Source organism: Echeneis naucrates, chromosome 12 (assembly GCF_900963305.1).
Source record: "Echeneis naucrates chromosome 12, fEcheNa1.1, whole genome shotgun sequence".
Classification (NCBI taxonomy): Eukaryota; Metazoa; Chordata; class Actinopteri; order Carangiformes; family Echeneidae; genus Echeneis; species Echeneis naucrates.
The window spans coordinates 11334959-11347060 of NC_042522.1; the positions used below are offsets into that span (position 1 = coordinate 11334959).

A 12102-nucleotide genomic window follows, 5' to 3' on the forward strand; every position below is an offset into this window, starting at 1 on the left:
TCTAAATATATAGTAATCATAAAATGCTTCCACGCCTGAGGTGACTATAGACTTATAGTTAACTATAGAGTAGTGCTGTACAAAGTACTTATGTCCCCACAGTAATAGGCAGCAGGAAATGGAGTGGAGACATACAGTAAGTACAGCATGACTTGACCTATTCATCCGGCATGTACAAAGAAAATGTCATTTTGTTATCATTTTCACAAGAGGAAATTTGAGGTTTTAGCCTCACTCCGTTATTTACGATTGCAGTGCATCTACCTGTGCATTATAGTGCACTTTAAAAGCTTTTTCTGTGGACACTGGAATAACTTTTCTAAGTGAGTACTTGCAGAGTACTAAATGGAGATATTTTCAATGAGCTCCACTGTCCTTGTCATTTGTCATTAGTATATATTTGGTTGGTAGCATTTTGTTCCATACAAATGTCATCAGCAAAACTTTAAAAAGGGGTGAACATTTTCTGCTGCACGGGAAATGAGTTGTGACTCATTGGCATGTTCTGTTCATCAAAAAGGTACAGAGCTTCAAGGAAAAATGATGAAAGTCCCAATTTCTCTGATCAGCCCCATTAATCTGCACCAGACACAAGGCAGCTCATCACTCATGTGTTGTTTTGCTTCTTTATATACCAAAGCCAAAACGTCCTCCTCGCACAAGCTCCAAATGCTGTCAACGAACAATGCACATTTTCTGAAAACACTGACGGCATTGTAACCTGGTTTTGAATCAGAAAGCTACTGGCAATACATACTGTAAGTATATGTTTCAACAAACAATCAGTATTCACCACGAACAATCTGTACCCAGTAACTGATCAGCTAAAGACTGAATGTCACCATCAAGTCCCATCCAGACACTCATCTCATTGGCTTGCTATCATTTCCACAGACACCTCTCTCACTTTCTCTCTGTTTCTTTCTGTCTCTCTTGCTCTCTCTGCACCAGCAGCAGCTTCAGCTCACTCACTGTGGAGAAGTGCACAAGGAAGGTCCGCTCTTCATATCGCACACTTCACACCAGAAACACCAGCACAGGTATTTACTACTCTGCATGTCTCTTGTCATGGACAAAATAGCATGTTTTCTTGAAAACATAGGGACTAAAGAGACTAACTGTTGATGTGACTTTGTTATGATTTGGCGCTATATAAATAAATCTGATTTGATTTGATTTTTGATTCAAAGAATGTGCAACAGAATTGCATACAAAACAGTAGTTGTTATGTAAGAAGTGGGACGATTCTTGACAGTTGTAATAATGTACCAAACAGCACAACACTAATTTGTCTTAAAAGTCACACTGAATTTCATGATTTCCCATTTCCATGTAAAGTAGGCAATTTTGTAAGCACTCATATTATACAGTGATTTACATGCATATATACACACTACCAGTCAAAAGTGGAAACATATTCCTATTCATTTGAATGAGAAAGTGCATCCAACCTCTTGACTGGTAGTGTATATATTATTGTTTTGTTTTTTTTTTGTTTTTTTTACCTCCTACAGTGTATATATTAATCTGGAAAAAAAAATTGTACAGCATATGTTGAGAACTTGTCTAAAACATTGTGACTCTGGACCATCAGGGATCATTAATATGTTGAATAACTGTCAGCAAACAGACAACCAATCTTCTATAATGTTCATGAATATTATGATCAGCCTCAGTGATAAGTCATGCTGAAAGGTCCCTGCATCACATGAAGCCACTGTAATGAGCAGTATGTGTCAGAAACCTGACAGCAACACTTCTCATGTAGCAAGTAGAACTATGCAACATGGTGAAATGAAATTATTAGCAAACTCATGAAAAAAAATCAGCAAAAAGGAACCGTAGAGCCTCACTGGCTCTGAATCACTGATTTTTAATGGGACGTTTGAAAATTCCGCAAGCTGTGGCTGCAGTAAAACAGACTGTAACTTGCATGTTTGAATTTGTCAGTTCAGCAAGAATATGTTATTTTAATATTTTTTGTAATATGATAAGTAAAATATTAATGATATTTTCTTAAATTGGGTGCAAATAATTATTTTATTGGCACTTATAAGAGTAAGATGTTGTATTTTTCTGCAGCTGTACACTTTGACATCTAGATGCTCACATAACTCTGCGATTTGATTTTTTCCATGCACACATTGATGCATGCACTGTGCTGCTCATCTCAGCCATTCACATTCAGACCCTTTCATAATTATAACCCTTTTCCAATGTGCTCTTTGCCTCAAACCGTGAGAACATGTTAGAGCTGGCAAGAGCATGATTATTAATGGTCTCGTGTTCTGTAAATGAAATGACCTGTTTTCATCAGCATAATAATTCAGTCTCGCCTGCTTCCTTTCATTGAATGCATTGCTTTAGACATAACCTTTAGAAAAGCTGTTAACCACTGCAAACCTGTTATTGCATTTTGAACAGATGGGATCCAGCCTGCACTCGGCTGCCATGGAGAGTAATCACAGCGGCCTGGCTGGAGTCACACAGCCATTGCCACCAGCAGACCAGACAGAGGGAGACACTTATGAAGTTGCAGTGCAGAGCAACTCAACCAATCACAGCTCCCAGTTTGCAGATGTGGCCCTGTTGCAAAAGTTCAAGCCTCTAATAATCCCCTGTTATGTGCTTGTGGTTGTGGTGGGCGTCTTTGGGAATTACCTGCTCCTTTACGTCATCTGCCGAACTCGCAAGATGCACAATGTCACCAACTTCTTCATCGGAAACCTGGCCTTCTCTGACATGCTCATGTGTGTGACCTGTGTCCCTTTTACTCTAGCATACGCCTTCAATCCACATGGCTGGGTGTTTGGCCGCTCGATGTGCTATCTGGTGTTCCTCATCCAGCCAGTCACAGTCTATGTTTCAGTCTTCACACTGACTGCCATCGCAGTGGACAGGTGAGCAGATCTGTCTCCAGCACTTTTCAGATCACAACTGCAATTCATTCATTCATTCATTCATTCATCCTCAACCGCTTATCCATTTCTGGGTTGCTGGAGCCAATCCCAGCTCAGCTGCAATTTAAGATCTCTTTAAAGTTTGTTTGTTTTAATCCTTTTTTCAGATTAGTGTCTGTACTGGTTTGTGTAAAATAACTGTACTGCCAAATTGAGCATTTAAATTTTATGCAGTCATTTTACAGTAATTGGGGCCAAATAACAATTGATTTCAATCCCCCATTCTTCTCATGAGTGGAGCATAGAAGCCAAAATAGAAATACTGTTTTGTATTAAGAATATCCAGTATTAATGATGCTCCACTGTCATTCTATAATGCACATCAATGATTTTCCTTTTTCAGTTTTTATTATTCTAGGCAATGTTTCTGCTCTATCTTTGTAATTAAGGGTTAGTAAGGGTTAAAATAATCACATGATTTGCGAGTAACGAGTGACTTGAGCTGAATTCAAACATAGATAAATACGCTGGGCGGTGATTAATCCTGCATTAATTAAACGTGGATTTTGTGTTTTTATAGTAAGTGCTTAAGTTTCCTTGTCACTTTTATCGTAGATATTACGCAACAGTCCATCCACTGAAGAAGCGCACCACTGTGGCTACCTGTGCGTTTGTCCTCATTGGCATCTGGCTGCTGTCATGTGGGCTGGTAGCTCCTGCAGTGACACACACCTACCATGTGGAGTTCAGAGAGGAGGGTTTCACCATCTGCGAGGAGTTCTGGTTGGGACAAGAGAAAGAAAGACGTGCTTATGCATACAGCACTCTGCTGATCACATATGTCCTGCCATTGTCAGCTGTCTTTGTTTCTTACCTCTGCATCACTGTGAAACTGAGGAACTGTGTTGCACCAGGCCACAGGACACAGAACCAAGCAGGAGCTCAGCAAGCGCGCAAGAGAAAGATCTTTCGTTTGGTTGCAATGTTGGTGTCTGCCTTTGCAGTGTGCTGGCTTCCTATTCATGTATTCAATGTCCTGCGAGACATAGACATTCACCTAATTAACAAGCGTTTCTTTTTGCTGATTCAGCTTCTGTGCCACCTGTGTGCCATGAGCTCTTCTTGTTGTAACCCTTTCCTCTACGCATGGCTGCATGACCACTTCCGCATTGAGTTAAGGAAGATGTTTAAGTACCGTAATCGCATTGGAGTTCCTGCCAATCACTTAGCTGCCGGTGTGGTGCTGTAAGAACCTGCTGAAAAGGGTGCTTTCTTATTTTGATGTAAGATGCTGATTTAAAGAAACTTTTCCTTAATTTGTTGTATGTAAAGATTTGAAAGGCTGCCTCTCAGTGTGAAAAACCACACAGTACTTTGGTACATAACTCGCATACAATGTGAATAATTTGCAAACAGATTCCTATTTTTTCTTTTTAGATCAGTTTGCCTTGATTGAAGTGAAACTAGATTTTTAAAGTTCAACAAAGCTTTATTTGAAAGTAAACCAAGTGTAAGCAGAAAATAATAATGGGGCATAACTACATAAAACAGATTAGGGCAATATCTTATGATCAATTAAGTCTTGTCAAAACAAAAAATTATGCTAGGCTCAAAAAAAAAAAAAAAAATCGTTAACAACCTACAATCAAAGGACCAGACAGTGAGCTAATGAAATCATCAGTTCTTGGAATGTAATCGGAATAAATTACATTCATGAACTTTCTCCCTGGGCTCAATAAGTCTTGATGAACATGCTCCTGCTGTATTAATTGTTATATATTTAAAAAAAAAAAAGTCGTGTGGTAGCTGGTTACATCTTGCTTTTGTTGAACAGACTTTTTTCATGAGTCAAGAATCCCCACACTGTCTTTGCTGCATGTCCATTGCCATCCAAAAAAAGTCATAAACGCTTGTAAATTATCTACATGGTTTGTAAAAAGGTTTGACTTTGCTGTGCGGCTTCTGCTTTCACAAAGTGAGGAAAATTGTCAATAAATACAAAGAAACTAAATGGCCTTTTTTTTTTTTAAAGTGTATGTGCATGTTGGCAGCAGACTAAATTCAAGTAAATCAACTTGGTCACTGCACATGTTTTTTCTGCATATCAACTAGGACGAGGACACGGTCCCACTGTTCCTGTAGTTGCACTGTGTTTATTCTGTGAAATATAATTAGTCCAGCAGCTCAATTTTCTTTGTCCTTTACATTTCATTTTCAACACTGCAAAACCTTGTGTTACATTTAATATTTCATTTTTAGATCTGCATGCTGGTTCCGCTAGAGGCCAGGTTACTATGAAACTCTAATCAGGTTTTCCACCCTGAAAAGATTCATTTATTCACATAATCACTCATCTTCTGTCAGTGAACTAATAATGCTAATATTGTAAACTTCAATGAATACTAAATATTTTTTGGAGATTTTGCATAGCAGCTGGCAATTTGACTTGCAATCAGATGGAAAAGCACAGGTTGAACTATCCATCCATCCGTTATCTCTACCACTTATCTGTCAGGCTTATAGGGAGGGTACAGCCTTAACAGGACACCAGTCTATTACAAACAATGGTTCAATCATGTCTATGGACCATTTAGAGTAACTAATTAATCTAGACATAGATGTCTTTGCACTGTGGGAGAAAGCCAACGTACCCACACAGGGTACTTCCAACAAAAAGGCTCTTTGCTTTGCCTTGCATTACATGTCAATATATTACCTTTTTAAATCAGTTTGCATTGATTGTGAAACTAGCTTTTTTAAGTGCAACAAGGCTTTATTTTAAAGTAAACCAACTATCAAGCTGAAAAGAATAAACTGATACAGCTACAAAAAACAACTTGGGGAAATGTCTTATGACCAACCAAGTCTTGTTCAAACAAAAATATCTGCATCCTATACTGGAATGGTCCTAAAACAAAAAAAAAAATTGGGCTTAAAATAAACATTTTATCATGTATAACCATTCCTCAAAGGGCCAGACATTGGTCCCCTTACGTGAATAGTTAAGATTTCTCAATTTCACCTTTGGCCAACTTCTTCTGTGTAAGAGCGAAGTCTCTGGCTTCTCGAGGAGTGCGAATGTATGACTCAATTTCACTGTCAGAGATTTCTTCATCGCCAGTTACATCTCTGAGTTCTGGCTGCTCCACTCTCCTTTTCTTAGCATGAATGACACACGGGGGAGCAAAGAGCTCTCTCTTCCCCCAGTTTGGTGTTGGATCTTGGTTCTTCTGAGTATCACTGTGGAATTCTGACATTACGCACTGATTATTGTCCTCATCTCCTGGTTCCTCTGCCATTTTAGCATCTGGTTCACATGGCTCCACAGAGGATGAATTTGGAATCTTTTCTGAAAGCTCAGAGATTTGTGTTGGAGCCTCAGAGCTGGCCTCTTGCTCGAGCAGAGCCTCCTCGTGAGTTCTCAGAGCCCTCCTTAGCAGGGCGTACCTGTGCTGCAGGATATCTTCCACCTGCTGAACGACATTATCTGGAGTTACAGCTTCCCTGACCCAGGGGATCTCCTTACCCAATTTACACAGCACTTCTTTCATCTCAGCTATTCTCTTCATAGCAGGTCTGTGCTTATTTACTTTGGCCATCTGACAGAACTTGTCCAGAGTGAGTTTGAGCCGTTGCTTTGTGGGTTTCAAGGACTGCCAGGCCAAGTAGACGGCAGCCATCATGATGGGGATGGGCTTGCGGCCAGTCACAATCCAGGAATCTGCTGCCAGCTCTACCAGAGCCACAGCTCGTTTGGTCAAGTCCTTAGAGTTTTCGGCCAATTCTTCAGGAACGTGGGAAGAACTAATTTTATACCTGACAGACAGGAAACACATCATCAGTACATTTTAGATGTAAGGGTATGATTTAGATCACTGCTGGTTCCTTATTCTTCCCGATAGACTATTATTTTGACTACCCTTATTCACTTACTAAAGCTAAAGAAGCTTTCACTTACTCCTGACTGTGTGCTTCCATTACATCGGTGACATTAACGATTGGAGCTGTGATGTTAAGAACCTTGATCATGGCCTGATAAACTACTCCGACCACCATCGGATCGGCATCCAGCAAGCAGCTGATAGTTCCCATGGAAATGGGCCAGTTGAGCAGTCTACAGCTTACAAGTACACAGCAACCAGCAAGAACTTCTTTCTTCTGGAGGCTCACTTTAATGAAACTTTCATGCTGGTAAGCCTGGTTGTAGTAGGTCTGTGAGAGATCCTCAATTTCCCTGTGGACCCTGAGAGTCCGACATATAGCTTTCAGACGCTGCAAACCTGTGGAGATGGATAAGACAAAGAGCATGTGTACATATGAGAGAAATGTGGTCAACTATAAAAAGCACTGACTGCATATCAATATCTCTAATAGGCAGAAATCGGTTTGGAGAGAGGACCTCACCTTTAATCTGGTTTGTACACGGCTTTTTGGCCACAGCTGTCGTCCGACTGTAACTGACATCTGTTAAAAAGTACAAAGAGTGCTAAATGGAGGTATGCCAACACATCAGTGCTTTTCACACATTTTATACCACTTTGTGTTCAATTATAATGACATCTCAGTATTGTTTCAATGAAAAACCTTTGAAGTTTCCAGATTCTCAAAAACTAGATTTTTCTGCTCTTCTAGGTCTTGAATAGAAACAAACAGAATAGGTTTGAAATTTAATAGACCAAATGGTTTATTGAGAGAAATAATCTTTACTAAAAATAATAAGTAGTTGCAGCCCAATTTCATCATGTTGTCTTTCATCATGCTATTCACAGGTAGCCTTAACTCCAACTCACAGCAGACCCACCTCCAACATATCAGGCTGTGATGCTGCAGTCTGGTTGTCAAGCATCAGTGCTTATCCCAATTATTAAACATACAGCAGAATGAATTCCCTTATACCTATGACTTAGCAGAGCTTTGAAAAGGATTATAAACCTCTCAGTTGCCTTTTGGTAATTTGATCCATTACAGAACTGTCAAGTGCATGAAGCATCACAGATATATCACATATAAACTCAAAAAGAGGGCACATAGTAAATCCCGTGTTTTTACTTACCTGGTGCATAGGATTAAATAAATGTGTCCAGCCAATTTTTATTACAAAATGATGCAGACTGCAGACAAGAAACATGATGATCGGAATATTGATCATTTACTCCTTTGCAGTCAAAAGTACATCTACATCAACACAATTGTGCTGCGTAGTTCTTCCTAGCTATCAGTGTGAAGTTCCAAGAGCAAGGGCTCATTGTATTTAGAGTGACAAAAACCAACATGTGCTCTCATTCACCTGTTGTAGTGTTCAACAAGATAGTTTAAAGTCGCTGTTCTCATAGGTGAGAAACTGGATTTAAAGAAAGACAATCAGTAAAATCCAGTCCGGTGGGAGTTTATTTGGTAAGTAAGCTAAAACAGAGCCAGTTTAATTCAGCTGTAACAAATTAAGGAGGACTTTTATTTCTTATGATCAGCTTGTCTTTAGATTGACTTAAACGTGCTGTAGACAAAACAGAAACACTAATACAAAATAAGAGCCCCCAAAATAACCAGGAAGGTTGAATCTGATCAATTTAAACACAAACCGTTTTAGTTGTTGTATTAGTGTATAACTAGATACAAATGAACTGTCATCGTGTTTATAAGTCGTATGACAGCAGATTTGGTTGCAGGGTTTTATAAATGTTTTCTACTGATTGTCAAACTTAGGCAATCTTGGCTTTGGATGCAATTTAACGTAACACAACAACGTTAAAGTCTCAGCGGCTAAATGTGTTAAAATGTATGAAAACAGAGGAGGTGAGCTAAACCGGTGTGTTCACCGATTCGGTTCCCCCCCAAGTTCCTGGTCCCCTTTACGCCGGTTTACTGCTGAGTCGTACGTGGTTGCTAAGTTACCGTGCGTACTTACAGAAGAAACGCAAAGAGAAACACAGCTGGGTGTACGGAAAGCGAAATGGAACAAGCCAATGTGTAGGTTACTGGTGTGTTATTTATTATATATAAACATAAATCGAGAAGGCATTTGTTCGGTCATTCATTGTCAATCTTTGTGTAAATGGATGCCAGCTAGCCTAGCTGTTAAGTAAACCTCACTGCCGGATCACTTCGCCGAACCAGTCCAGACTGGTGACGGCCCCCCTCCAGGAACGGACCGAGACCAGACCAGAAACAGGACGCGTCCACAGACTACACCAGTAAAAGAGCGAACGAATCACCCACTGAGATGAGGGTAAAAGTGAAGTTGTGTAAAAATACACAACTGTTTCAGTTACATAAGCTTCTTACCTTTTTTCTTTCTAATTACCGATCCTTCGCTAAGCCCCGCCCCCCTTGGCTTCTGTTGCCTGTAGTTCGGTAGGAAAATGTCCAGGCAGCATCAGTTCGGTGATCAGAAAGGAAAAATAAGAAAATAAAGGGTTGAGAGATTTTCTATGCAAATGTTTTTTTTTAAAGGTGGTGACGGTGAATTTGGGACGAGAAACATAGAGCAAGGTAAGAAACAGGGCCGTTGTGTCAACCTATTTGGTTCCCTCCAAATTCCTGTTCCCCTTTACGCTGATTTACTGCTGAGTCGTGCGTAGTTGCTAAGTTACCGTGCGTACTTAAGGAAGAAACACAAATAGGAACACAGCTGGGTGTACGGAAAGCGAAATGGAACAAGCCAATGTGTATGTTACTGGTATGTTATTTATTGTATAACAAAATAAATTGAGAATGCATTTGTTCGGCCATTCTTTGTCAATCTTTGGATGCAAGCTAGCATAGCTGTGTGAGTGTAGCCTACGTTAAGTAAACCTCACTGCCGGCTCACTTACACTAGTTAGTCGCTTCGAATTGGACTGCTAGCTAACTGGTTAGCTAACTGGTTAGCATGCTCGGCTGACGAACTGATGACATTATTTTTGACTTAACGTAACTATAGCTTCCCGTTCGTTTGGAAACGGGCAGAGCGCCTGCGAATGACACATGTCTGCTCCTCGGAAACACCCACCGGATAGTGTCCATATTTTTTATTAATTCACGAACTGGTGAACACATGTTTACCATTTTAAGAACATACACTCACATGACAAACGCTCATCCTGGCCGCCTTTTGGGAAACTGGGTTGGGAATTAGTTTATGTCCTGGGTTAGTTCAAAGTAAGGGCATGATTTATACGAAAGCCAATGATCCGTTCACTGAACACTTCAAATATTTTTTTCCCTGATAGCCTACACATTATCTGTTATCTCTTGCACGACATGCCCATAAAATAGGCTATAGGTCTACATAATTATCATTGATCGATCAACCAGTTAAACTGTAGCATATAAAATTTCAGCAACAAAGCTTGGTATTTATTTACTCATAAAAATTATAAACAAGTCAACAGGCGTGGACTCGGAGCTAAGAAGAGGTCACGTGGGATGCTGGAGCCAATCGCAGCCCACTCTGGGTGGTACGTCATCACGGTTAGGTCAGGTGACGTAAATGTGAAATGGTGAAGTAGCGCAAATGTGTGCTGCAACTCGGGTTTGGGCATTTTCCTACCGAACTTCAGACAACAGGCTAGCATAGCAACAGTAACCAATGGGGGCGGGGCTTAGCGAAGGCTCGGTGGCCAAACTATTTTTTGTTGGGGGGGGTTACAATTAAGGAAGAAAACAAAAAAACAAGTTATTATACAGAAATTTTACATAATCTTTCACTAAAATAATTCATCTCAGTGGGTGTTCGCTTTACTGGTCTAGTCTGTGGACGCGTCCTGTCTCCGGTCTGGTCTCGGTCCGTTCCTGGAGGGGTGCCGTCACCGTCTGGTCTGGTTCGGCCTAGGTCCTGGGGGGGGCGCCGTATCTGCATTAGTCCAGTCCAATACTCGCAACCAACTCCGTAGACATGTTCCGGTGCCCACACCGGGAATGGACCTTTACATACATTACATTACATTCATATTCAACATTACATACATTTAGGGTTACAATCAGCATTACATTTACATGTTTACATATTAACATTGTCATCATTTATCCCCGGGGTTACATTACATTACATTATACATTTCACATACCCTCCGAATCCCTAGCCGGGATTCGAACCCCTCCCACCTAGGTGCGGGGCGGCAGCATCACCGCTGCGCCACAGCGCTGCTCGAGTTGCAGCACACATTTGCGCTACTTCACCATTTCACATTTACGTCACCTGACCTAACCGTGATGACGTACCACCCAGCGTGGTCTGCGATTGGCTCCAGCATCCCACGTGACCTCTCCCACAGATATGCTAGCTGGTATCCATTTACACAAAGAACAAATGCATTCTCAATTTATTTTGTTCTACAATAAATAACATACCAGTAACATACACATTGGCTTGTTCCATTTCGCTTTCCGTACACCAGCTGTGTTCCTATTTGTGTTTCTTCCTTAAGTACGCACGGTAACTTAGCAACTACGCACGACTCAGCAGTAAATCAGCGTAAAGGGGAACAGGAATTTGGGGGGAACCAAATTGGTTGACACACCGTTAGCTTGTAACTAAGATAACTGGCCAGCTCTAATGCTAACGTCCATTTGCGTTTCTTCCTGAAGTAAACACGGTAACTTAGCACCTACGTACGACTCAGCAATAAATCAGCGTAAAGGGGAACAGGAATTTGGGGGGAACCAAATTAGTTGACACCGTTAGCTTGTAACTAAGATAACTGGACAGCTCTAATGCTAACGTCCATTTGCGTTTCTTCCTGAAGTAAACACGGTAACTTAGCACCTACGTACGACTCAGCAGTAAATCGGCGTAAAGGGGAACAGGAACTTGGGGGGGGGGGGGGGGGACCGAATCGGTTAACACACCGGTTTAGCCCTCTGGATCATCACTGTTGTTGTCCGTTACCTGAACCTCCAACCGGATCACTCGCCAGGAGTCCCTCCGACACCACGGAGCCGCAGTCCGCACACACCAGCTGGGACTGACAGTACAGATCATCGTCCACGATGTTGGAGGAGCCGCAGCCCGGACACCTCAGACCAGGAGGAGACATTTCCCACAAACGCTCCAGCCAAAGGAGAAACAGCTGAGCTATGGAGGAGCCTGAAACAGCAGCGGATCGGACATTTACACCAAGTGACGCCGCCACCTGTCGGAGGGACCGGGCGTGAAGTGTGTCCGGGCGGATCCGGTGTCCCCGTGTCAAAGGTTCCGCTCACCGCCTGAGCAAGAGCCTTACTT

The 12102-nt window shown here is 41.4% G+C and overlaps 2 protein-coding genes across 3 annotated transcripts; one reads left to right on the forward strand and one right to left on the reverse strand.

The window, feature by feature from the left end:
- The first annotated feature begins 667 nt into the window (after positions 1-667).
- LOC115052459 (prolactin-releasing peptide receptor-like) lies at positions 668-4160 on the forward strand. Its single transcript, XM_029516568.1, has 4 exons — positions 668-758; positions 955-1040; positions 2425-2900; positions 3516-4160. Exons 3-4 carry the CDS (start codon positions 2425-2427, stop codon positions 4147-4149), a joined length of 1110 nt encoding a protein of 369 aa, XP_029372428.1. The 5' UTR covers positions 668-758; positions 955-1040; the 3' UTR covers positions 4150-4160.
- brf2 (BRF2 general transcription factor IIIB subunit) lies at positions 3275-12009 on the reverse strand. 2 transcript variants are annotated; one of them, XM_029516567.1, is made up of 6 exons: positions 11767-12009; positions 7305-7364; positions 6859-7180; positions 5923-6716; positions 3775-3936; positions 3275-3680 (listed from the first exon to the last, which is right to left on the reverse strand). In XM_029516567.1, the coding sequence occupies exons 1-5, from the start codon at positions 11912-11914 to the stop codon at positions 3929-3931; spliced, it is 1332 nt and encodes a 443-aa protein (XP_029372427.1). In that variant the 5' UTR covers positions 11915-12009; the 3' UTR covers positions 3275-3680; positions 3775-3928. The 2 variants fall into 2 exon arrangements, with proteins under 2 accessions (XP_029372427.1, XP_029372426.1); XM_029516566.1 differs by lacking the exons at positions 3275-3680; positions 3775-3936 and having other exon boundaries at positions 5029-6716; positions 11767-11914.
- Positions 12010-12102: the final 93 nt, after the last annotated feature.